The 26,251-nt window shown below is 37.1% G+C and overlaps 2 protein-coding genes and 1 long non-coding RNA gene across 5 annotated transcripts in view; 1 reads left to right on the plus strand and 2 right to left on the minus strand.

The window, feature by feature from the left end:
• Positions 1 to 59: 59 nt before the first annotated feature.
• Positions 60 to 8,901, minus strand: CAMLG (calcium modulating ligand). Of its 2 annotated transcripts, XM_001504386.6 has the most exons (4): positions 7,910 to 8,901; positions 5,767 to 6,227; positions 4,036 to 4,101; positions 60 to 683 (listed from the first exon to the last, which is right to left on the minus strand). In XM_001504386.6, the coding sequence occupies exons 1-4, from the start codon at positions 8,079 to 8,081 to the stop codon at positions 492 to 494; spliced, it is 891 nt and encodes a 296-aa protein (XP_001504436.3). In that variant the 5' UTR covers positions 8,082 to 8,901; the 3' UTR covers positions 60 to 491. The 2 variants fall into 2 exon arrangements, with proteins under 2 accessions (XP_001504436.3, XP_005599469.3); XM_005599412.4 differs by lacking the exon at positions 4,036 to 4,101 and having other exon boundaries at positions 7,910 to 8,687.
• On the plus strand, positions 8,283 to 9,002 carry LOC111767809 (uncharacterized). Its single transcript, XR_002799641.2, has 2 exons — positions 8,283 to 8,417; positions 8,810 to 9,002. It is a non-coding gene; the product is annotated as an uncharacterized lncRNA (long non-coding RNA).
• Positions 9,003 to 11,748: 2,746 nt separating this feature from the next.
• Positions 11,749 to 26,251, minus strand: part of SEC24A (SEC24 homolog A, COPII coat complex component) — a 67,019-nt gene continuing 52,516 nt past the window's right edge. For both annotated transcript variants that reach the window (XM_001504390.6, XM_070234294.1), the window contains 7 exons: positions 24,653 to 24,763; positions 22,615 to 22,790; positions 19,011 to 19,148; positions 16,918 to 17,022; positions 16,497 to 16,589; positions 15,025 to 15,128; positions 11,749 to 14,741 (listed from right to left, as the gene is read on the minus strand). In XM_001504390.6, the coding sequence (XP_001504440.1) occupies positions 14,627 to 14,741; positions 15,025 to 15,128; positions 16,497 to 16,589; positions 16,918 to 17,022; positions 19,011 to 19,148; positions 22,615 to 22,790; positions 24,653 to 24,763 (842 nt within the window). In that variant the 3' untranslated portion in view covers positions 11,749 to 14,626. The remainder of the gene's footprint in view (positions 14,742 to 15,024; positions 15,129 to 16,496; positions 16,590 to 16,917; positions 17,023 to 19,010; positions 19,149 to 22,614; positions 22,791 to 24,652; positions 24,764 to 26,251) is intronic.

A 26,251-nucleotide genomic window follows, 5' to 3' on the forward strand; every position in this document is an offset into this window, starting at 1 on the left:
AAATTGGCTACCTTATTCAGTTCTCTTAAGTTAAAATGTGTAGACTTAACATTAGACAATTTCAGTTTCTTTCATTTTATTTTTAAAGATGGCTCCATTTCTTAGGACAGAACAACAGAAATACAAGATACAGTCTTTGGACTGGCTGAGACCATGTTCATCTGGTAGCCTAAAAGCACTAGCTCAGCCCCCAAAAGAAGAATCACAAATCAGAGAAGTTAGGGAAAGGTGTAGACTAGGGATTCTAATTAAACAAGAAAAATCAATTAATGACATTCGTACTCTATTCATCACATCAGTATTAATACAAACTCAACCCTTTTAAATCAGGGAACCTGCCATTCCAATCCTAATCAAGTGGCTTTACAACCCCTATAAAGTAAAAGAATTACATAAAGGTGTAAACTGATTTGCCTCTTTAAATTAAAGACATTGCAACGTAGAAGAGAAATTCGATTTTTTAAAGCTTCTCCTTCTGAGTTCTGCAGGCTTCAGGGTACTTCAGAGCCCCAGTAATCAAGCAGTTCATGACAAAAGATAAAAGTGAAAAAGTAGACACAGAGATCTGTGAAAACTTCGCCCATTTTGCTATAGGTATCCATTGATCGATTTATCACTTCAGCAGGAATTCCAGATAACAGAAGCGCAGCTGTTAGCACCGTTGTCTTTATCTTCTTTTCACTCTGTTATAGAGAAAGATTTAAATAAATCTTACAGCTTTCAGAAGACTTCTTAAGCTCTACAGAAACATTATCAGTGCTATTTTTGCCTAACTGATTTCAAAACTATTAATGAAGTTTCAAAACATCAATCAATAATATATCAACAAACGTTTACTGAGCATATAACATATAAAGCAGGAAACTGCTAGACAGTAGGGAAAAGACTGCTCTTGCTATCAAATGTTAAAAAAAAAGTCCTATCTTGGAAGCAAGTCATAAATAATGATTTAAGACATATACAACAGCCTAAGACAAAAACTGGATAAACATTACCAGACAGGATATAAATAACGGCTAAATGAATGACATGGATAATGTGTGCCATAGTGGCTCAAAGGAGATAGACATTCTTCCAGGGTTTTATGTATAAATAAAGCACAGGGAAGTATTTCAGGAGGAAGTGGAATTAAAAATAAGCCTTAAAGAATAAGCAAGATTTAGATGAGCAGAAGTGAGAGGAGAAATCTTTTTGTAAGGTAAGTCTCACAACAACAAAAGTCAGAAGAGTGCAAGGTGTACTGAAGGACAGGGAGTAATTTGCAAAAGAATAAAGGGAACATTCTGCAGAGCCCTAATTACAGTGCAAAAGAATTCACAGTTGATTACACATGCAATAGAATATCACTGAACAGCTCAGAGTATTTTGGAGGGGAGAGAGAACATTTATTTTCTAATACAATTTTCTAATGTCACTTTTTAAGAGATTCAAGTCTAAATTTTCATTTAATTTACTGATTTGGTATCACCAAATCCAGTCACATGCTTCAAAAATTTTTTAAATATAAAAAACTATAGTTACCCAAGAGACATCAAACCCTATGGCCACAAAAAGATTCATACAAGAAAGTTCTGGGGCTGGCCCAGTGGCGCAGGGGTTAAGTTCACACGTTCCGCTTCGGCGGCCCAGGGTTCACCAGTTCGGATCCCGGGTGCGGACATGGCACCACTTGGCAAAAGCCATGCTGTGTGTGGTAGGCATCCCATGTATAAAGAAGAAGATGGGCATTGATGTTAGCTCAGGGCCAGTCTTCCTCAGCAAAAAGAGGATGATTGGCAGTAGTTAGCTCAGGGCTAATCTTCCTCAAAAAGAAAAAAAACAAAGTAAGTTCTGGGGCCGCCCTGTGGCTGAGTGGTTAAGTTCTCGCGCTCCGCTTCGGTGGCCCAGGGTTTTGCTGGTTCGGATCCTGGGCATGGACATGGCACTGCACATCAATGCATGCTGAGGCAGCATCCCACTATGCCACAACTAGAAGGACCCACAACTAAAAATATACAACTATGTACCAGGGGGCTTTGGAAAGACAAAGGAAAAATTAAAAAAAAAAATAAAGTTCTTAGCTGCTTTAGTCATAACAACCAAAGACAGGAAACAACCAAGATGTCCATCAACATAAGATTAAAGAAATGGATATATTCACACGATGGAATATTACTTAGCCAAAAAGAAAAAGGGAATGAACCGCTGATACTCTCAACAACGTGGATGAATCTCAAAAATATTATGCAGAATAAAAGAAGCCTTGTACAAAAAAGTACATACAGAAACAATCCCATTTATACGAACTATTAAAACAGGCAAAACTAATCTATGGTGGGAAAAAGAAAATTAGACCTTCAGGGTGTAGGGGCTGGGGATGCCTGGAAAAAGGCATGATGGAACTTCCTGACAGCAGTGTTCTCAACCTTGAAAGGATTTAGGTTTCCCAGGTTGTCAAAACTCATTAAATGGTATACTGAAGACCTGAGCATTTCACTGTATGAAAATTTTACCTTAAAGAAAAGAGTAAGAACCATAAACAAACACTGAATTGTAGTTAATATGTAAGTGAAATGTGTAAAGTATACTAATGTGTACATCTACAACATACTTTGAAATACATCAAGAAAAAAAGATGTATTGAAAATGGACAGAAAAGTGGATACAGAGATGATAAATACAATGAAATGTTAATTATAGGATCTAGGTGGTAAGTATAAATGTGTGTTCACTGCACAATTCTTTCAACTTTTCTGTATTTAAAAACTGTTATAACAAAATGTTTTGTTGAGAGAAAAGTATACAGTATTCTCCATCCCTTTTCTCTCCCCCGTTTACCTAGTAACCCATATATACTTCTATCACAAATAAGCAATGTTAATAGTTTCATGGAATATTCTTCCCAAGTTTCTTTATACATATACAAGCAAAATCAAATATATATTATTTTCCTCCTTTTTACAAAAAAAAAGTATACTATAGATTCTATTCTGTATTTTGTTTTTTTCTCTTAACATTTATTGGCAAGCTTACCATTAACAGTATAGGGAGAGCTTCCCCCTTCTGAATGGATATGCCATAATTTTTTTTAACTAGTCACTTATTACTGGACATATAACTAGACACTTATTACTGGTTTCCAAACTTTCGCTATTACAAAACTATAATCACTGTTTCACGGATAAATTTCTAAGCAAATGCTTTAATTAAAATTACATTTTTGGGGTAGGTCAATAAATATACATCTAATCATAAAAAAATTTATTAATAAAATTACATTTCTTTCTTTACTCTTTTACTTTGTGTATTTGACCTGACTCCTCAAAAATATAAATGTTTCAAATCCATTAAAAACACACGAGGTCTATCAGTACATTACAAATGACTAAGCAAATAGCCAAGCAGCCATTTTTTAGCAAAAATCTCACACAAAGCTCAATCACGCAAGGTTATCTTCTACACCAGCCAAGCCAAGTCCCATAAAAGTATGTATACATCTGTAGGCAAGCAGACCAGGCAAAGATGGACACGCCCCATGATTCTGTTTTGCAATCTGAGCCAAATATTTCTTGCAAATATCTGGCCCTCAACATTAAAGATAAAGTGTATTGTTACTAAGTGTCCAGTAAAGACCAAAGTAAGATAACTGAACCCATTTTAAAATTAATTTCCTTTATTATAGATAAAATGTATTACTAAATTTACTCAGTAATTAAATTGAACACTTTCTTAGACAAGTACTATTCAAACACTGTCAGACGATTTCATGAGGTTTCTTTCTCCTAATCCATGGTGGACTAACATTTTTGTAAAACACAATAAAAATGTTATGGCAATGTCAAACTGCCACAAAAGTTTCTAATTACTCACTTTCTGAACTTAACTCATTACAAAAGGAAACAAATAGTTTGAAGATCAGCGCTGGTGGTCCAATTACACTTTGGTAGCACTAATTCAGACCATAAATACAACTAACTTTTGAGAAGTTCTTAAAATTATCTAGTCATTAATTAATCTAAATACATCACCATAATTTAGAAAAAAAATTTAATTTACCTTGGGAAAATATTTGTATAGTCCCATGTATGCAAGTTGTAAAGTAAGAAATGGAGCAAATATGGACTGTGAAGATAGAAGATAAAATTATATATTTCCAATATAATCATTCACAAAAAAACACAATAAATTAAACTAACAGCAGTTATCAAATTCCAAACAAAAAAACTGTAATAAAATATTTAATTGTAGCAGCTGAAAGTAGTCTTGTTTCTGCAGAAGGGTGAAGAAAATAAAGAAATTTGATTTCCTTATCATAAAACATGTTTCTCAAGTTGTCACATTCTTTTAATGTCCCCAACAATGTCTTCTCTCATAAAAACTTATCTTTTAAATGATTTAAAGTAGTCAATGGTGATAGATGCATATGTCATGCAGTAATATCTCTCTCATCTAGAGGTAACTAACTGACAATTTGAAAGCACGAGTAAAGTGCCCAGTACTTGAGATGCCATACATTCCTCAGTCTTTGGGGCAAGGCAGTAACTCATATAGCTACATCTCCGGCCCTCAAATGATGAGCTACTCTTACTACAGATAAAATGACTCGGTTATCTTGATTTTCACACAATAAAATAAAATAAGATCAAAATAATACTTAATTTACATAATCATTTCTAAAATTAAAAATATAATGGAGTGAAGGAGCAAATATTACTAGAGGGGAAGTACAGTGAGAGCAATGAGAAATAATAGTTGAAAATCTGATAGCAAAGAAAACCAGAAAGCCAAAAAACCTCACACAAAAATGAGACACAAAAATAGGACATAACTTTAAAAGCAGGAAAGCACAGAGCCCTTTAGATAAGGAAAATAAGCAGCTACATGTCACACTAAATGCTGAAAGCTGACAATTTATCATCACACACAAAAAATCAAATCTGTTAAACAGATGCTCTTTAAGAAAAGATTTGCATAAAAATAGATTTTAAAAAATTTTTGCTTAATAATATCTTATCTGTAAAATTTACTTATGCGCCTAGTACTTGGTAGGTATTCTTAAAATGTCTACTGAATGGAAATATCTCAAAGAGCAAGACACTGAACTATGAGCTATGCTTTTCTGCATTCCTCCACACACTGAAAAAAATAAAGATCAGTAAATCCCAACTTTCAATGAACAGCCTTTGCCTGAAAGTCAAATGGAAGCCTTTGTACCTGAAAGTACAAAGAAAATGGACTGCCATAACACTACAACATTATAAAAGCTAAAATGCCTTCTGAACCATAGGAAAACTACATCATGTTCAGGACCACAGGAACTGCATTTTAACATTTCAAATTATTTAAAAAGTGTTAATTAACATCTACTATATGTCAGTATCAAAGATTCCCTTTGGTTTTGGAATGAAACTGCCTGGGTTTCACCCTAGCTGCCACTCAGTAGCTGTGTGACCTTGGGCGAATGATTTAACCTCTCTGAGTCTTCACTCCCTCATCTATAAAACACAGATTCAAACGATACCTAGTTCATAACAATAAGGATTAAATGAATTAATATATAAAGCACTTAGAATGGTACCTAGCATGTAGAAAAAGTTTAGCAGTATTATTAGGGTCTGTATTTAATCAGAACACCTCATTCTATCACTAAGGTGAATAGCAGTTTATAATACATCTCCAAATAGCCACGTGAATCTGGTAAATATAAAGTTAATATTGGCAATGAATTCTGTGGATTAAAAGCACTCATTATTATAACAAATTTGCATTTTCCATTATGTTTCTTACCAAGTATTTGCAAACAAAAGCTCTGACTCCAAAGGCAAGAAGAGCACATCCCACCAATCTAAATATTCGAAAAGAGTCAAATTCTTCTGTTGTATTTCCATCCTCTTGATTGGGTTTTTCACTAATCAGCTGTTTCCTGAGCTTCATTGCTTCTTCAAATCTGGAGAGATACTGTTCTAGGCCATGGCGAGAACCCCTCTGAACAGTGTCCGCTGTCAGGTCCCCTCTGTTCCGCTGCCGGAGCTCAAGGCTCACGTCACTGCTGCACTCAGGTGGTTTAATGAAAGAGTCCAATTTGTCTCCCAGCTGAGTCCCCTTTACCTCGGCCACACTGCTCGCCTGGTCAGTTGTTCCTGTACTGACCGAATCACCCAGCACTACTCGCTTTGAAACTGAAGGAATGGTGAGGGAGTTCAGTTTATCACTGTCCTGCTGCTTTGATTTTGTTTGACTTTCTTCTTCTGAGAAAAGAAATTTAGAAGCCTTATGTATTACATACTGGCAAATACCTTTCATATTAATATTAAAAAATATGCTGCTGCAGCTAGAACTCTGCAGTCTGAATCTAAATTAATGCTGATTCTGCAGGAAAAAATAAACTAGTTCCTCTACACACTCAAAATATATCACCCAAAAAGAGTATTCCTGCAGAAGACAGAATCCAAGCTTTCTGGGCAGAAGATAAGAATAGTACACAAATTGGGAAAGATAGTCAAGGATGGAGAAGGCTATAAACACAAGTTTTCATGGATAATATAGCCCAGAAGTATGACTGCATTGGCTGTTCTAGCTTATTTGGTTAAAAATATAGAATTATCAATGCTTTTTAAAATCTGTATTTCCATATTAGATTTCTGAATGCTGAGTGTGTCAGCATAGGGTGTGGCATATCCTTCAGCTATGTTTACGTAATCCTTCTACGGTCGTCAGGGAGCCGTCAGTAGGTACTTAAGCAGTTTTAGGATGCTGTTCTGGTTTAAAACAAAACAAAAACCTTAACTGACATATAAAAGTTTCAAAGCAAGAGAACAAAATACAGAATGTACCTTGAGAAAGATAATGCATGCTTTGGGAAAGAATAAATATCCTGCTATTAATCATTAAAGGAAGAAATGCGTCTTCTATCTATTATTCTAGGAGAATCTGAAATAGTGCTCTTACCTCTCCATAGTTTCCAGCCGAAAACCTGTGAACTGTTTAAAAGTTCAGAGCTATATATGTAAAGCCCGACAGGGCAGAAATCATAAGGTCTAAGGAGCTTCAACCAGTGACTAACGGCCAATTACTAAAGGCAAGACTCAATGGAAACTTAGAGAACCAGCACATACTAAGTGTTCAATCAATATTCACATGAAAAAAAATTTTAAGAAACTCATTGTACACGTCACTGGGGGAGAAATGAAGAAAGCTCTTTAGGGTTAAACGCAGCTCCTGACATCAATCACCTCGATCTCAGTACACTAGGAGAGCAGACCTCGGCTGGGCACGTCCCACTTGTTGGGTCTAATAAAAAAATGGTCGCTCCGAATTTTTTGACCTGTTTTAGAAGGGCTGTAGATGACCAGTGTTGAGGGCACTGAACACAAACAGAAGGATATGACCACAAGAGTCCCTGATCCACGTAGGAAGGACTAGGGGACAGTTCAGGAAAGACAAGCTTACGTGGGCCGACAGTTACAGCAAAAGGCAGAAGGCGGCAGACGCTAGGGGAGGCAATGGAAGGGAGAGCAAAGATAGGAAAGCAATCTTCCTGCGGGGCACAACAGACAGAGCAGTCTGCATGGGGATAAAATGTACGCCCCACAAGAGAGGCGAGGGGGCGAGGAAGAAAGAAGGGGCTGTCTCATGGTACCTGGGCAGAGGGCACCACGGCTGAGGGACTCAGGAGCGAGGGCTTCGCAGCCCGCGGTGGAGGTGGGGACAACCTCAGGGCAAAGCCTCCGGAAAAAAACAGGAGAGTGACTAGAAATGTCCGGGGTTAAGAAGTGAGAACCTGGGACATCACCTAAGGAGCAGGGAGAGCGCGGAGGTCAGAGAGCAGGGCCTGGTCAAAAGGGTCCAGCGGGTGGAGGAGGGAAAGAAAGAATGATCCTCAAGACTCAAAGGGGTGGGCGGGAGCCTGAGGGGAAACCGAGGTCCTCACCCGCGCCGCTCCCGGGCCTGTGAAAGCCCATGATCCGGTTGATGCGCTGTTCCGAGTTCATGAGCAGCTTTCTCCGCCGCAGCTCGGCCCGACGCTGGGAAGCCGACAGGCCTGAGCCCGCCAGGGCCCCGGGCCGGTCCCCGCTGTCAGTAGCGACGTTCATCGGCTCCATCTTCCCCTCTGCAATCACGGAGCGGTGACGAGAGTCCTGTTGGGGGCGGCGGCGGCGCTGATGACTTGAGGCCGGGCCGCAGAGAGCGCGTCCGCCCCCAGCGTAGCCTCGCCCCCCCAGCGCCAGGCCGGAGGCTGACGGCTAAGCACGCGCGTCTCCCGACCGAATCCCTCGCGAGACATGCGCCGCCATCTTGGATGAGGGCAGAGCCGGCTGCCCCAGGTTCTCCCGCCTTGGCTGGCTCTTGCTCCTCTTCCCAGCCGCCAGGCTCCCCTGCTGTTCACTCGGAGGTGAAGGAAAGCGTCACCCAACCTCACGAACAGGAAAAAGCGAGGGGTAAGCGTCGGAGACTACTACCAGGAAGCAAAATGGAGGATGCGGCAGCAGGCGCTTGCTTCCAGTGACCTTCTGCGGCCTCGCTTATAGGCCGCGGCGATACGTAACTCTGGGAGCGACGCCTTAGGAGCGTTGCGTTTGGGGTTTGTGCTCGGTGCTGATTCCGCTTCTTAAATTGCTGTTCTCCCGGTTCGCGCCTAGTTGTTCCAGCCTTTCTTCACGTCTTTGTTCAAGACCTGCCCCGAGAAGCCTTCCTCGTCCGTTCTGTTTACATTGCCACCCCCTCAACACTCCCTGTTCTCCAGATCTGCTTTATTTTTCTCTTTAACATGTATAAGTGACTACAAACTAAATTTTCTTATTTTGTGTATTGTCCGTTTCTCGCTCGCTAGAATATCACCTCCATGAAGACAAGCACTGTGTTTTGTTCACGGCGGCAACTCCCAGAAGAGTGTGAGCGCCCAGCGGGGCCCGCTTATCCATTAGGCAGTATGGAGGGTCCGCGATGGTCTTAGGGGCCCAAGAATATGTTTTAATTACTTTTAAAATCAGAATAAAAGTGTAATGATAGTATATAATACTGAATCCAGCCTGGATTATAGTCGTCCTTATACCAACACAGGCGGAAGGAGCGCAGTAAGCTAAGTGCCTGGGACCCACGAGTCTAATAAGCCGTGGCGCTCAGAAATGATTAAGTGAATGAGTAACTGTGAAGGAATCGAATCTTCTGTCAAGCCTTGCCGAGAGGGCAAGGGCACTATGGCCTGAACCTGAGGCTGCAGAGGGTGGAAGCAGCTTAGTGGGCCCCCTGTAATGAAACCTGCTGCACAGTCACACCCAAACTCAGGAAGCGGGTGAAACCCCACTTAGACAAAGTAATAAAATATTGTAATTAACTGTTAGTCACCTGACCCCGTCCCAGACAGAAAAGGAGTTTGAGAAAAATGTTAAAAAAAAAAAAAAAAAAAACCAAACAAACAACTTATCTTTGGGATTCAACAACATAAGGAGATCACGTATAAACAATGAACTTTCTCACTTGATTGGATAAAAGCTAAATCCTAGGGACATGCCTTAGTTAATTTCTTTTTGCTGAGGAAGATTAGCCCTGAGCTAACATCTGTGCCGGTCTTCCTCCACTTTACGTGTGGGACACGGTCACAGAGTGGCCAAGGAGTGGTGTTATGTTTGCACACGGAATGCGAATCTCAAACCCGGCTGCCAAAGCAGAGCACGCTGAATTTAACCACTATGCCCTGGGTGGCCCCCCTCGTGAAAAATTTTACAGTATTAGAAGAGGTTCCTCTGCATATCTGTACAGTTCTATTTCTCTGAGCCCCAGACTGTGCTTTAAAAAAATTCTACCACTGAAATAAGTAGTAACAAATGTGCAGAATTTGATGAGGTACAGTCCTGGTGAGTCAAGACCAAATACAATTCCGGGATAAACAAAAGATTTTTGTCATTTGAGACAGCCTGTAGAAGCCAAATGAAAATTTTGGTTCTTCAGATAGTGTTGTTGTGTTGATGTATGATGACTCATTCAGTTGGGTGCAAATTAAAAGTGTCCCAGTCTTCATATTACATGCTTATTTCTGAAGAACCATTTCCTTGTGAGGTTTGTGTAGTTTATTAAACTTCCTGGTACTTCTCAGTGGTACATGTGATTCTTTGATAAATGATATGCTTACTTACAACTTGTATTAATTTGTCTTTCTCACTAGAGAGGGAGGCTGTCCCTTTTCTCTTTTTTTTTTAATTTACCACTTTGCCCCAAGCCTACCACTGATAGCACTAGATTAATCTTACCTCAATAGTTGCAGATATTTTTCTTTTAGAGGAAGTGTTAAAACTTGGCATTTTCAATGAGTTTTATGTATAATTTTTATTTGATCTTGCATTGTGTACATAGGGTAATATTAATACTTTATTGATAAATAGATACAAAGCTGAACAGATTGAGTCATAACTGATAAAACTAGAATTCAGTTTCTGGGGTTAAATTTAGGCAGTAAATTCATGCTTGGACCCCTCTCTATTCCACACAGCAAGAACAATAACGGTTAAAGATATAAAGGGAAAAAAAGAAATACCTGGACTCAAAAACAAGAGAAACATCTCAGCAGATCAAATATGAGGAACACAAAGCCTTGTGGAGTGGTCAGGTGCTTGCTGGGCTGCAAGTCCAAAAGCAGGCAATGGTGGCACATTCTATGGGGTAAGGAGCCCTGAAAGTGCTCCACATGAACCATGGGGAGACAGGCCAAACTGACTGCCTGAGGTCAGCCCTCCCTCCAAAAATCTTCAAATGTCATTTGCTTTTGACCCACATAGCCTTGGACTGCAGCTTTATAAATAGGGAGGCAGCAGAGAGGGCAACCACTAGACTTTCCACTGTTGTGGACTGGAATGGTGATATCCCCAAATCACTGCAGGACAGGAGCCCTAAATCACCGCTAGCAGCCCTAGTTTTGGCCAAGGGGCCAGGAAATGCAATTAAAAACCCCATTCTTAGGGAGAGGGTGAGGGAAAGCTTGACAGAGAGATGAGCTAAAACGAAAATAAAAACCCTCCCACTCAAATGAGCCTACAAACCCAAATTCTAGCAAACATGTAGAAATAAAAAATTTAAATTCTGCCAGCCAAATTAAAAATTGGAATTGGAATTAACTGCAGAAAGAATTTTATAGAACAGTTTTAATACATTATTAAAAAACAGGCAGAAATGAATCAAAAATAGATGGATATAAAAAAATCTTGAAAATAAAAAATGTAGTTATGCAAATATAAAATTCAATAGATGAGATTAAACTCCAATGTGGACACAGTCACAAGAGGAATTCTGAGGGTAAAAAAAGAATAGATGAAATGACAGAAAGGCAAATATTTTAACAGAAAGTAGCTTCATATGTCAAATAAAATTTTTTAAAAATAGCTGAAAATTTTCCAGAATTGAAGATGGACAAGGATCTTCAGATTAAAGTGTGCTCTGGAAAACAAGCAGGATAAACAATAAACTCAGAGTAGTAAAACTATAGAATATTAAGGATAAAAATCTTAAATGCTAACAGATTATCTTCAAGTGAACAATTAGACTGACACTAGGCATCTTATCTATAACAAAAGGGTCCAGAAGATAATGGAGTGTATCTTAAACATATTGAGAATTAAAAAAGAAAGAGAAAACTTTCAATCTAGAATTTCAAACCCAGCGTGAAGGATTCAGTTTATGACCTCTCAGACAACAGTTTCCTTAACTTGGATGTACAACATAGCACCACTCAGTGATGGGCAAGTTATTCCTATCACTTTAAATAACTAGTACTATATATAAGCTCTTTCAATTAACTTTATTGAATAGCCAAATTGATAAGTTAGCACAGTTCAAACAATTATTTGCATGGGTTACAAATGACTTTTTTTTTTTACAGGAATAAAACAGTGAAAATTACAAACTGTAAAAAGGAAGACAAATCTTGTCTCTAACATTTCAGAGAAGCAAGATTTAACACACCACATTGAAGAGCAATACATATTTGAATTTGAGAACAAGAATTTAATGTTACAGTATTATACACTACTTTACAAAATTAAAATTTCTATATAAGGATTTTATTTGTAAAGTTAACAAAATCTTGAAATCACATTTGGTGGTCCCCTAGATAATAGCTGTTATGCATCTTTGATAAGAAATAAATCTTTTATTCTAATTATTGTAAAACAGTCTATTAGACTCAATACATTAAATTAAAACAATGAAATATATGCAAACTAAAATAAATGGTACAGCTTGAGTGAATATTAATGTCAGACTTACAGAAATGTTATTTTAAAAATCCTAGAAATTAGAAAAATAGAGTATTTTTATGGTAGAACTGCCATGCTCAGATTTAAATACCAAGATTGCCCTTGTCTGTTACTTTAGTAGTTGTAGATCTGTAGAAAATTCAAGGATCTTTCATAATTTACAACTACGATAAAAAAAATATGGCATAGTGTAAATATTAGTTGCTTTACATTAAAAAGAAATACAAGATGATATAGCAGGTAGTACCCTACTGCAAAAAACAAAAACAAAACAAACTAAAAAACACATTCAATATTGCAAAAAATAATTGCTTAATATCGCCATCTCCAAAAAGTTCATTCATTCCCTCATTATCTGGAGAACAAATATTGTGAATCCTAATCCTAACTAAAGTTATGTTTTTTATGACCTGGTTATTATAAAATTATTCTGGATTGCACATTACACAATATCTAAAATAATTTTTTAAGTAAATTTGTGAAATATACTAACAAAGCATGTGGTAATAACAAGAGTCATACCCACTTAGGGATGAAGTGAGGCACAAGGAAGATTATTGTCCCTAGAAGCACAAACTTTTCCCTCTGGAAGATACGTTACTACTATTAAGAAAGGACCTACAAATATCCACATTTAAAATTCACATTAAGAAGAGAATTTTAGTTATTTTAAGAAACATCAGTGCATAATAATGACTCAGTTTCTTTAAAAGAGGGGAAAATATGCATTTATTTTAATTTGCTACAATTTGAAAATTGCTTCCTAATAAATGAAGCAGCTTTCAATAAAATTTCCAGTTCTATGTACCAGTTGCATACTGAAAATAAACCTTAACACTGCTTAAGGGAGATGATATTTTTGTAAAACACAATTATTCTGATCTGGCTGGCAAGCAGTAGTGTATACTCTAGTGGGACCTGCTTCTTCCCTATCCCAAAGCAACTCAGTTAAAGTTAGCTCATGTTGATGTAAACCTGACAGTTACTATTTCATTGGTGATCATATTAGACCAAGATTGTAAACACATTTTTCTAACCCATTAAAACAAAGAAACAAAAATCTTTCATCAAGTATTACACATGAACATCTTTTACTTTAAGAAGTTCATACAAGACAAGATGAATCTGTGAAAACTGGGCCAAACTCTTTTACAGATATTCTATCACAGCACTTTAAATATACAGATTTATAATTTACCTATTTGTAAACAAAATTCACTTAATGGTTTTGACTTTAATATTTCTCTGGCTGAATCAAAAAAACCAGTCTCTTGAGCATGTTCAGAAATCAAGTTTCTTTCACAACTTCAACATATTGGATTTGTGTAATCTTAACATTCACCAAATCAAACAGCAGCATTCATGCTTTAATAAGTTTTAATATCCATGAATAAATATTTTATGAGCGGCTTCCAATTTAATTACTAAACTCCTTAGGAAAATGTTACTGATGCATTTGAGACAGTATTTAAGAAACCTTTAATTTCTTTCATTCATCCTCATTTCACCAATATAACACTTTTATTATACATCACAGAGCAGAAATGTACCAAACAAAACCCACTTAAAGGATCAAGAAAACTAAAGTGTCTCATCTCCCTATTATCTTTGCCAGTCCCAACGTATTTATGAAGATGGTTCAGATTCTTTTCACTGCAGAGTAAGTTAGTGTGTCCAAGTCTTCTGCAATCAAATTGAAAACTACTTATAGTTTTCACTTCAAACCAAAGTGACTTTGTTCTTCAAGTATAGAGAATACTGACAGATTTTAAAGCTTGACTGTATTATTTCATAGTCTTCTCAACCTAGAGTTAGTTTATTCTAGTTTTAGTAATATGATGATCCTTTTTCTTTTCTTCCTTAAAAGAGAGGAAAAAAACAGGTGTGGGGAATGGATTTTAGTTTTTCTACATACTATTTACTTCTGAAATTTTTTGATTTCAAAACGATCATTATCAATGATCTTGGATTTGTAACTTCCCTGCAACACTTAGTCTTGTGAGGTTTTAAATGTAGCAGCCAAAAATTCAGGAAAAAAAATGAGAAATATACATTTGGAACACAGAAGTCTTTATTTTACAAAATGTACTTTGCCTTTGCAATATTGTCTCATCTTATTTCAATCCATAACAACTCAAACATAATTGGCAGCGAAGGAAAAAAGGTATCCGATCATATATATATATATACTTTGATTTGAAAAATACAGTATTTCAGAGTCGCACGTTTGATTCTCTGCTGTGGTCCTTTATTTGCTATAGTTTGTTGAAATCACAGTGAGAACATATAATCATCACATTAGTCCACAAACCTAATAGAAAAGGAGGGTATTACACATTCTCAGGTGTTTTGCACTACTGTGACTTTCCTTAGAAATAACTAAGTCAAGTCTCTTCATGTGTTCATTTATTCACTTGCTGTTGTATATGCAAGAGGAATTCATAGTATGATAATGCAGATTCTGTTCTGTCTTCTACCATATTTTGAAGGAAGTTTGCTTTCATTGGACTCTCATCCCTTAGGAATAAAAGACAAAATATTTATGTACATTAGATAAAATGTAATAGTAAAATAAACAGTGGATTTGTCATGAGGCTGTTGACACATTTTTTACTAACAACTAGATATAAAGCATAATTTAGTACTATTTATTGAAAATTCTTTTTCTTTCTTTTTTTTTCCCTATATTCTTCTAAAGGGTGTGCTTAAGCAATAGGTCACATATATCTATGACTCACAACAGGTCCCTGCAAGGCCAAACAAATTGTTTCACAATTAGCAAATGAAAAATTCAACTTACCTTATTACATAAAGTATTGGGAAAAATGGTCTCTGATCTCTAAGCCAAGAGATAAAAGCTATTGTCCTGGCAGATTCTGGTGTATCAAGTTCCGGAAGGTCTGTCTATTAAACAAAAACCAATAATATCTAACTTACTTTAATCATATATCTAATGTATCATCTACAATGCTTCCCAAACTTTGTCATCTACATGAATCACGTGGGGATCTTGCTGACCTGCAGATATTGATTTAGGAGGTGTGCGGAGGGGCCTAAGAATCTACATGCCACAATTTTCTAGTGAGGGGTAGGCAAACTTCTTAAAGGGGCAGACAGTGAATACTTTAGGTTTGCAGGTCATTTGGCCTCTGTTGCAACTCGTCAACTCTGCCCTTGTTTCACTAAAGTAGCCACAGACAATACACAAGTGAATGGACATGGCTATGTTCCAATAAAACTTTATTTACAAAAACAGCTGGCAGGCCCCCTTGGGCATAGTTTGCCCAGCCCTGAGCCCTGATCTAGAAGAACATCCTACCTCTTCATTTTATTATGACATCTAGAATTGATTGAATCATTCAGGCAGTTGTTACAAATACGACAATTTCTTATCTCGTTACTTAAAATGCCTAGTCATCCAGACCAGTAGTTTTACTCAAAGCCTGAAAGCTAGTGCTTTTCTTAGTTATAATCCTGACCTATATGTCTTTTAAATACATGAATCTCCTAATGACATCTATGAATGGAGTTAAACCCATAATATGAAAAAATGCTAACATAAAACACATATTCCAAAGTTGGCAACAAACTGAGAGTAGGGACTAAACAACTGACACTAAATAAGACCATGTTATAATTAATTATAACTTCAAAATTCAAAACTATTCAAATGCTATAAAGGTTAACAAATGCTTTCTTATGGATTATTTCAATTAGTCCTCCATAAGCAACAGCATTCTTGTTTTACAAATGAGGCTGTTAGTAACTTGTCAGAGGTCACAGAGCTAGTGATAGAGTCCATTACTTTCTTCAATAATCAGTATTAATCCAACTGACACTGATTACAAGTCATTTGCTCGTGTAGCAATTAGCTTAGTTTTTTCTCCAAAGCAGCAGTTAAAAGGACCCTACTAAAGAACAATGAAATCACTTGTCAAAAACACAAAACCCAAAAACAAAAAAGCCATAACACTAATGCCAATTGTAGCAAACTATTTTTTTGCCATTAAATTCATTACTTTCTCCCTAAAATAGTATACTGTCAGACACATAAGAACAGATAAGTCAGTGATGCAAAATAACCTGAAGAACACCTTTAAAACAAAAAATAAGTATTTTCAATTGGAAGAGAAACATAATCTGTGGGAACATTTTCTTTTTTGGAAAAGCTTGTAGTATTATGCTGTGCTTTCAAAACGGGATATTTGTGTTTTGGCCACATTTGAAACACTCTTTAAATCTACTACAATCATTACAATAAGACAGTCTTACCATAGTCTGTGGAATTAATGCATAGTTTTGAACTCCTAGAACTTGGCTGAGAAAATTCTGTCCACAATTTTTTCCAACCCAAAGCATCAGTACCTGGGGACAGAGAGAAAATTATTTTAAGATATAGTCTAACAGTGAGCTGTTGACTCACCTTTACCACTGAGTATGTTTTAAAAGACCAAAATGATGAGTAGGTCTAGTGAGATTGTACAGCCTTCAAGTGAACTAACAGTAACTACTATTTACCATGATAAGACATTTTGTACCTGGCATGGAAGGAGGCTATGGAGGGAGAAGGTGGCTAATACAAAAAGACACAGATTAAACAGCATATGATCTGTTCAGGAAGAGAGAGATTAAAGGGAATGAAGGTACAGTAATATAGGCAGAGAGAAGGATCCAGATCAGTCAGACTACTCACAGAGCCTGCGTCCATGAGGAAAGCTCCATCCCTGCTCAACTTCTCCACTGACAGCTGAAGAAGAGGCGGCTGAGGTATGGTTCGGTCATTGATGTTGAGTGCTCCCTGAGGAATTCAGCAACAGATTAAAGCTTGTAGATACAGGTAACATGGAATCACAATTACACAAAAAAATTTTTAATGAATGTTACCTCTGAGACTTTGGGCTTTACTTAGCTAAATCACAATTAGTATATTTAAATATGAAGAAGATGAAGAACTATTTATCACTTATCTAAACAAAGCCACTGTGAATCCGAATAAAGCCAAATTAACTTCTAATCTTAACTATTATTTTAAAAACTAATACAGTAAATACAATCAATACCCATGTATTCTGAACAGATAAATGACATTAGTGAGATCCAAATAAAGTCTGGAATTTAGTTAATAATAATGGCTGATTGCATGGCTTAGGTCATGTGCACATCCTGAGGGAGGAATAAAAGCCTAATGCAATTGAGATTTTAATAGTTCTCTCTAATTTAAAATTTATTAAGGCCAGAAATGGAAGTTTCTCATTTATAAGTGACTATACTACTGTTACCTGAAAACACACACATATCCCTTAAATATTTGTAATTATTCATTTTTTATCAAAAATAAATTTAAGTGCTTACATTCCATACTCAATTAAACCTTACCTAAGGGAGGAAGTAAATAATGTACTGACCTACTAATAGGTATTCTCCCTCCAGTGATGAGGCTTTAGCTCCGTGAGGGACTATTAACCTCAGCACCTTAAGACCTCTGGCCTTAGGGCACGCCGGGAGCAGGAGAGAGACTATAACCCAAATTTAGCCAATCAGAAATTTCTCCTGGAGGTTTTCTAATGTGAAATAAGGAGAGAGAGCCTTGTCTTTCTCTGGTGGTAAAGAAGGGAAGCTATCAGTGGCAGAGTTTTCTAGTCTTGTAGAGAAGGCTGATCTAAAAGAATGAAGCAAAGCAAAGAAAGTCTTCGAATCTGAGCTATAGATCTGAGTCAAGCTCTACCCTACTCTTTCCTAAGCTTTGTTTTTGAATGCCATCAGTACCCTTTCCTTCCTAAGGTTACCTGCAACCAAAAGAGTCCTGATAAATACACCGACAGGCTAATACTGCTTGTCTTTGGATATACATTTATGAGAGGTTTGTTTTTCTTTTTGTTGGTTTCCATATTATAGACATACAATATTCCATTTATATCTTTATGTTAATTTGCCATTTTTTAATGTGAGAAATGGATAGGTCCAGTTACTTGAACTTGTCAGACACAGGATTGATCCTGAGTTATTTTTGTAAGACAAATAATGTTATTGACAGTTATCATTTGCTAAAAAGTTACCTTAAATTTAACAGGCAATTTCTCATATACATATATATATATATGTGCGCAACGTATATTAAATTCTTTAAACTTTGAAAGGTTTTTAAGCAAAATATTACTTCCAACATACATAGCCTAACTTGATTACAATTTCAGAAAGAAAGGCTATGATTTAACATTTTCATGCTGTGACTTTAATTTAGGTAAATTTCCTATCAAGGGCAAATAATGTTATAATTTAGATAAATATTTTTTCTTTAATTCAAGAACACTGTTGCACTAAACATTGACCTGGGGTGTTCAGATGTAATTTCATTCTCAGGATACTCCTTTCAGATCAATTTGTTTAAATAAATAAATCATAGGTTGCTCTGGATCAATTTCACAATCTATTCATTTACTTAGATCTGCTCTGGAGATCTGTCTTAGGCAACTTAAGTAACTTAGGCAACTCCTTTCAGATCAATTTGTTTAAATAAATAAATCATAGGTTGCTCTGGATCAATTTCACAATCTATTCATTTACTTAGATCTGCTCTGGAGATCTGTCTTAGGCAACTTAAGTAAATTTGTTTTACGCACTATTTTCAGAATCTTCCCAAAACCAAATTTTTTTCACACAGACATAGCAAAGGAATAAAATTAAAAGCTTTAAAAAAGAAACCCCTCCTCATTTCCACAATGGATTCAATATAATTAGGCTTATAAACCTTCAAGTAAAAGCCACTAAAAAATGAATCAATCTTACCTCATCTGAGAGATTGTCAACTCTATACAGACTGGGATGAGTTGTGAGCATAAGGTAAACCAAGGGCTGATTTTTTACTTGACACATAGCAAAGATGCGTTCATCTAGACGTGCATTCGTCCCAGTCTGGAATGACTTCTGTAACAAAAAACCACCCCCAAATCCAAAAAAAGAGGTATTTAACAAATATATATAAAACTTTGCAAATATCAGTTGTTAAAAGAATATCTTCATACAGAATTAGCAAATTTATTGTTAATTATTCTTTGAAAAATATCTTTTAAGAAGTCACACACAGCTATTAAATTGTGGCTATATCCCCACCTAAGTTTTGAGAAATTAATTACCTGACCATGGCAAAGTCATTTGATCTCTCTAGTGTCTGTTTCTTAATCAGTGAAATAGATCTAAACACTCTATCTACCACATAGTGATAGTGATGTAAAAATCTAGACACCACTACGAGAAGGATAAAGTTACACAGCACATGACAAAATAAAGACACATATGAAGGACCAAAGATCTAAGTGTTCTATAAATGCTGGGTGATAATTAATGGTGGTTTACTATCCTTGTTTCTCCTACAGTTAGAGAAATTAAACAATGTAACAAAGTTTACAAATCAACCAGGAAAAATAATACAAATGAGGGAAGCTACTTAGTAGACTAGAGTTAATAAGTAATTGTGAGTTTTAACTGGTATGTTGGCTTCATGGAGAATAATGAAGTTTTGGTTTCTTTTAAAGATTGGCACCTGAGCTAACAACTGTTGCCAATCTTTTTTTTTTCTTTCTACTTTTTCTCCCCAAACCCTCCCCAGTACACAGTTGTATATTTTAGTTGTGGGTCCTTCTAGTTGTGGCATGTGGGATGCCACCTCAGCATGGCCTGATGAGCACTGCCATGTCTGCACCTAGGATCCGAACCAGCGAAACCCTGGGCCACCGAAGTGGAGTGCGCGAACTTAACCACTCGGCCACAGGGCTGGCCCCTGAAGTTCTGAGGTAAGGCTTTAAGCTTTCCTATTGATGGTAACGGGTAGAAAGAGGCAGAGAGATAACAGCAATGAAATTATGCCTTAAAACAAGTGCACTGAACAACCAGAAGGACCTACAACCAGAATATACAACTATGTACTGGGGGGTCTTTGGAGAGAAGGAAAAAACAAAACCAAAAAACAAAAACACCTTTAAAAAAAAAAACAAAGAAGTGCATTGACTATAAATAAGGGAAGATTAGAAAAGGCTCAAGATTTTTTAAAGTGGTATGTGGATAGTTACTAAGAAAGAAAAAAAGTACTATGCAGAATGGAAGAAGGGAAGTTCCATTTATTCATTCTAAAAATATTTACTGAGTACCTACTATGTGCTAAGAACTGTTCTGGGTGCTGGGACAGAGTGTAACAAAAGAGATAAAAATCGTTGTCCTTGGGGCTGGCCTTGTAGCATAGTGGTTAAGTTCAGTGCACTCTGCTACGGCAGCCTCGGTTTGCAGGTTCAGATCCCAGGCACATACCTACACCACTCGTCGGCCATGATGTGGCAGCAACAGAGGAAGACTGGCACAGATTTTAGCTCGGGGTGAATCTTCCTCAGGAAAAAGAAAAGGTCAGGGGTGTGCTGGCCCAGTGGCATAATGGTTAAGTTCGCACGCTCCACTTTGGTGGCCAGGGGTTCACCAGTTCGGATCCTGAGTGCGAACCTAGCACCGCTCGTCAAGCCATGCTGAGGCAGTGTCCCACACAGAAGAACTAGAAAGACGTACAACTAGGATATACAACCATGTACTGGGGCATTGGGGAGAAAAATAAAGGGGGAAGATTGGCAACAGATGTTAGCTCAGGGCCAATCCTAAAAAAAAAAACACCACCATCTTGTCCTCATGGACAAAAATCCCAGTAAGGAAGAAGTAAATAATAAATAAGCAAAATATGCAGTGTGTCAGTGTTAAGTGCTATGGAAAGAAATAAAGAAGGGAAGAGAGAGAAAGGATGTCAGGGTGGGGTGGGATGAGAGTGTTGCATATTAAATGAGGAGATCAGGAAGGCAGACCTCAGTGAAAGGATAGCATTTAAGGAAAGACTTGAAGAGGGAACATCTCAGATTTTTAAGTGTTAAAATTTAAATATTTATGTAATCTCTGTGTATTTATATTATATTCATCAGTGGAAATACATAATTTGAGTTAAAGAAACTAGAAGTAGATTCAAAAGCCATTCGTAACAGGGTGTAGTGGGTTGCCCTTCTCACCTGGAAGAGACGACATACACCAGACAGGTTGACCCTTGAGTTCAGAAAAGTATACAAATTGACATGACCCAGAGCAGTCCTTGATCAATTCTGGAATCCAGGATGCTTCCCCAGGTGAGTTACTAACATGAGCTTTTTAGTAAAACTTTATTTTATTTTATTTTTTTTTTGAGGAAGATCAGCCCTGCGCTAACATCTGCTGCCAATACTCCTCTTTCTGCTGAGGAAGACTGGCCCTGAGCTAACATCTGAGCTCATCTTCCTCCACTTTATGTGTGGGACACCTACCACAGCATGGCTTGTCAAGCAGTGCCATGTCCACACCTGGGATCTGAACTGGCGAACCCCAGGCCACCGAAGTGGAACGTGTGTGCTTAACCACTGCACCACCAGGCCAGCCCCTTAGTAAAATTTTATAAGGGAAGGTTACCCTAAGTCTACAAGCCTGGACATTATATTTTGGAGACTAGAAAAATGAGCCTCCTTCACCAGCCCAGCCTTTCCTTCTTTGCTGGGGAGCCTGGGGTAGAGGCAAAGGGCAAACAGGGGAGACGAATAAATAAGAAGTATCAAATGGAAAACTCTATAAATAAATATATGCACAAAGAGCTAGAGGACCATAGAAGGAAAGGTAACTTCCAGACAGATAAAACATTCGAGCTCAAAGACAAGGACAGGAAAGTACAATGCAGGCCATGGAAACAGGTAAACAGGTGTGAGAAGGCATATCTAAAATAAAGAAGCAGAATGTGGCTGAAACTTGTAGGGAGCAGGAAAGAGCCAAAAGAAGAGTCTCACGTGTGACTTCTTGCTCTAGCAATAAAATACACAGTTCTTGTTTCAGAAAACTGATCATCATTTGCATCTTTTTTTTTTAAAAGATTTTATTTTTCCTTTTTCTCCCAAAGCCCCTGAGTACATAGTTGTGTATTCTTAGCTGTGGGTCCTTCTAGTGGTAGCATGTAGCATGTCGCCTCAGCATGGCTTGATGAGTGCTGCCACATCCACGCTCAGGATCCAAATGGCGAAACCCTGGGCCACCGAAGGGAGCGTGAGAACTCAACCATTCAGCCACGGGGCCAGCCCCCATCATTTGCATCTTTGATAACACTGGTGAATACTCAGTGAGCAACTCTTACAAACAAGGCACATGCTTTAAATGAGCATTTTGTAACTTTTTCTGGTTAAAAATCCTCTCAAGGTTTGAAAGAGTTAAGAGTTTAAGATTTAAAGTCCCTGTCTTCAGAAAACTTAACTGGCATAAAGTTATATATACAATGTTTAGTGATTCACAGGATAAAAATTTTTGCTTTTGACACTTTCACTGTACTAATTTCTGGTTTTGATTCTCTTACCTGTTTAAGGAGAGCCAACACAAAAAGTGGGAAAAGCCGCAATGAGAAAGGAACCATGAGTCCAGGCTGCTGGTTACTTAGGACTGAAGACCGATAAGCTGAAAGAGAATCTATGACGGCATTCACAAGGGCGTCCCGAGCATCACTCAGACTAGCAGTCACAGACCTATCAACAGCTACAAGAAGTGGGAGTAAGGACAAAAGAGAAAGAAGACAGAAGTTTAGCTACCCCACTGTTAAGGACAGAAGAGAGATTTTTTTAAATTATACAAATTCTCTCTCTCATTTATTACATACACAAGGTGCCAAACATAGCAGTTAAAAGCACATACTTTGGAGAATCAAACCAACCTCTGTTGAAATGCTGCTCTGCTATTACTTAGCTGTATGACAATCTGGCAAACAATTTAACCTTCAAGAGCCTCAGTTTCCTTATCTGTAAAATGGGAAAACTGTACTTCGTCGAATCTAAGACATTAATTGTAACCCACTACGTTATTTTATATACCACTGAGAAAGAAACAACACCAAAATTAAACACACGTGCTTTCTTAACACAGAGAATTTTTATTTTATATTTATTGAAAGAGCTCTTGCAGAACTGTTTAGACGATTTCCATCATCTGTCAGGCCACTCTCTTTATACGCATTTCTGCATACTCAAGATTTTTTTCAATACTAAAAACCTATAGTTGTTTTGAAGACTTCTCAAACTAAAACCAAATGCAATTCATGTGGTTCCAAAAGCACACTCAATGAAGTGATGTTATTAACTGCTATGTTCAAATCTGTACATAGGCAAGACAGAATGAAGACAGTACTGTCACCTAGTGAACAGTAACTCTAAGACGTCATCAATTGAAGACATCCTGATTTTAAAGATTTTGATAAAATGTGAAAAAATGTGCATACTGGGATTAACTAAATTTAGTAATAGAACCAATACTTTGTTGTGAAGCAAGTTAAGATTATTTTTTAAATTCACAAATACTGTCTGATATATAGTTGTTGCTATGCTAATAATAAAGATAATAATCATGATCATACTTTTACCAAAAAGTATTAGTTCAACCAAAAATAAAGGCAGTGATCCCCAAATTTCTTAGGTCATAATCTTTAACTTTTAACAACATATAAGACTAAAGTGAGGTTGAGTCCTTTACCAGGCTCCATTAAAAAAAAACTTTCTCAAAAGGAAATTGAAGAAGATAGGTAATAAATCCTACTATAGGCAGATTTGAGTTTGAAGCAAATAAACTCACTAGCAGTCTTCACTGAAGGAGAAAAAACCAAAATGATGTTAAGCTCTCAGTATTTGAAAAAGGGACCAAAAAAAAAAAAAAAAAAATCAAGAAGCTGCTATATCTGAGATGAGAGTAAAGCAGTAAAGAGATCAGTAAATTTCCTGCTAGCCCATGTGATCTGGCCAAGGCTGCAAATTTATGCATGATAGTAAACTCGTTTTCAATCCCAAATACCATAATAAGTCAAAAGATCTTTATAGTACACTGTCTCTAGTAATCCAAGTTACAGAGCTCATAAAAATGCTATTAAGCACTAATATTAAACATTAAGTAAAATACAGTTACTTAAGTACAGAGTAGGAAGATATGAGACAGAAAGCAGTTTAGCAGCTGTGTAACATCAGTGAGGGAAGGAGTAGGGGGTGGGCAGTAACTTCTAACTGGCATGAGGTTCTTTCGGATGTGACAGAAATGTTCTAAAATAAGATTGAGGTAATGGCCACACAATTTTGTAAATATATTAAAAGCAATGAAATTCTACACTTAAAATTGATTAAGTGATACAGTATATAAATTATATCTCAATAAAGATATTTAAGTTAAAAAAAAACAAAGAAAGAAAAAGCTATTTGTAGGAGATCCTTTCATTCAAATAGTTTACTTAGCAGGCACACACAGGATCCAAAACACTAAAACTCTTAAGCTAATTATTTACAGGAAAACAAAACTATGTCGATTTTCCTAATATTGTTATTTGCAAAATATGTACAATAGTAGATAATAACAGTTCTTACCCATATTGGCCAGTAACCCTGAAATTGCTTGAACATCAGCTCCAAGAAAGACTTCATTCAGAGTTGAAACTACTGGCAAACACAAAGTATGAACACGAATTCTTCTTTCACCTTTGGGGAAAACACACAAATGATAGTAAGAGATATCTATATAAAAAAATTTAGGGCCAGGTCCAGTAGCCTAGTGGTTAAGTTCAGCACACACCACTTCAGCAGCCTGGGTTCGGTTCCCAGGCACAGACATACACCACTCTGTTAGCAGCCATGCTGTGCCTGTGGCCTGCATACTAAACAAAAAAATAGGGCCAAGACTGGCATGGATGTTAGCTCAGAGCAAATCTTCCTCAGCACAGGGAAACAAAAAGTTTATATTAAAGTCACTTGGAAAAATCACTTATTTTCAGAACCAAACAGAGTCTCAAATAGGTATTTAGAACCAAAAAGGGTTATATAGTAAGCAGAAATAGTATCAGAAGTTTAATGAGTGAAAACTCTAGTTTTATTTCTTCTATTTTTGGACTACGAAATTGTTTTTGTCCAAGTTATTAGTGAAAAGACAATAGGGATCGTATTCAAATGATGGTAGCATGCTAGCTTTTAAAAAAAATCTCTTTTCTACACTTTTTGGTTACTTTATCTTTTTTTGCAAAAAAAAAAATTTGAGTTAATATATATACTGTAAGACAATACTACTCCAACATGTGTTCTAGAGTCTGTTTTGATATTTAAAGTCCAGAGAAATCTTATACTTTTCTCCTTAATCACAGAAAACAACTTAAAAGAAAGCAACTAATAGTCACAATTCTCTTTGGTAATTACCCAAAACAACAAAAATCAATAAATACAAGAAAGAAGGGGCCAGCCCCGCGGCTGAGTGGTTAAGTTCGCGCACTCCGCCTTCGGCAGCCCAGGGTTTCACTGGTTCGGATCCTGGGCACGGACATGGCACCGCTCATCAGGACATGAGTGGCATCCCACATGCCACAACTGGGAGGACCCACAATTAAAAATATACAACTATGTACTGGGGGAATGGGGGGAGAAAAAGCAGGGGGGAGAAAAAAAACAAAAATGAAAATCTTTTGAGAACCATCAAATTTCAAATATCACGTCAATCTTAAATTTCTAATCAGTAAGACCCTAAACACCAAAGAAAAAGAACAAGTTAAAAAACTAGAGATGAGGGACTAGGCCAGTGGCATAGCGGTTAAGTTCACACACTCTACTTCAGCAGCCTGGGGTTCGCTGGCTTGGATCCTGGGTGTGGACCTGCACTGCTCATCAAGCCACGATGAGGCAGCATCTCACATACAAAATAGAGGAAGATTGGCCCAGATGTTAGCTCAGGGACAATCTTCCTCAAGCAAAAAAAAAAGGAGGAAGATTGGCAACAGACGTTAGCTCAGGGCCAATCTTCCTCACCAAAAAAACCCAAAAACTAGAGGTGATACCCACACTATGACCTGTATTGACACATGAAGACTAATGAAAATGTATATTATGAGGAGCTCATACAAATTACTTCTGAAGAGAAGAAATAATATCTACAAAAAAGTGTAACATTGTCTAGAGCTTCTATTCTAGCTAAAAACATTGATA

The sequence above is a fragment of the Equus caballus genome, chromosome 14 (assembly GCF_041296265.1).
Source record: "Equus caballus isolate H_3958 breed thoroughbred chromosome 14, TB-T2T, whole genome shotgun sequence".
In the NCBI taxonomy this organism is placed as follows: Eukaryota; Metazoa; Chordata; class Mammalia; order Perissodactyla; family Equidae; genus Equus; species Equus caballus.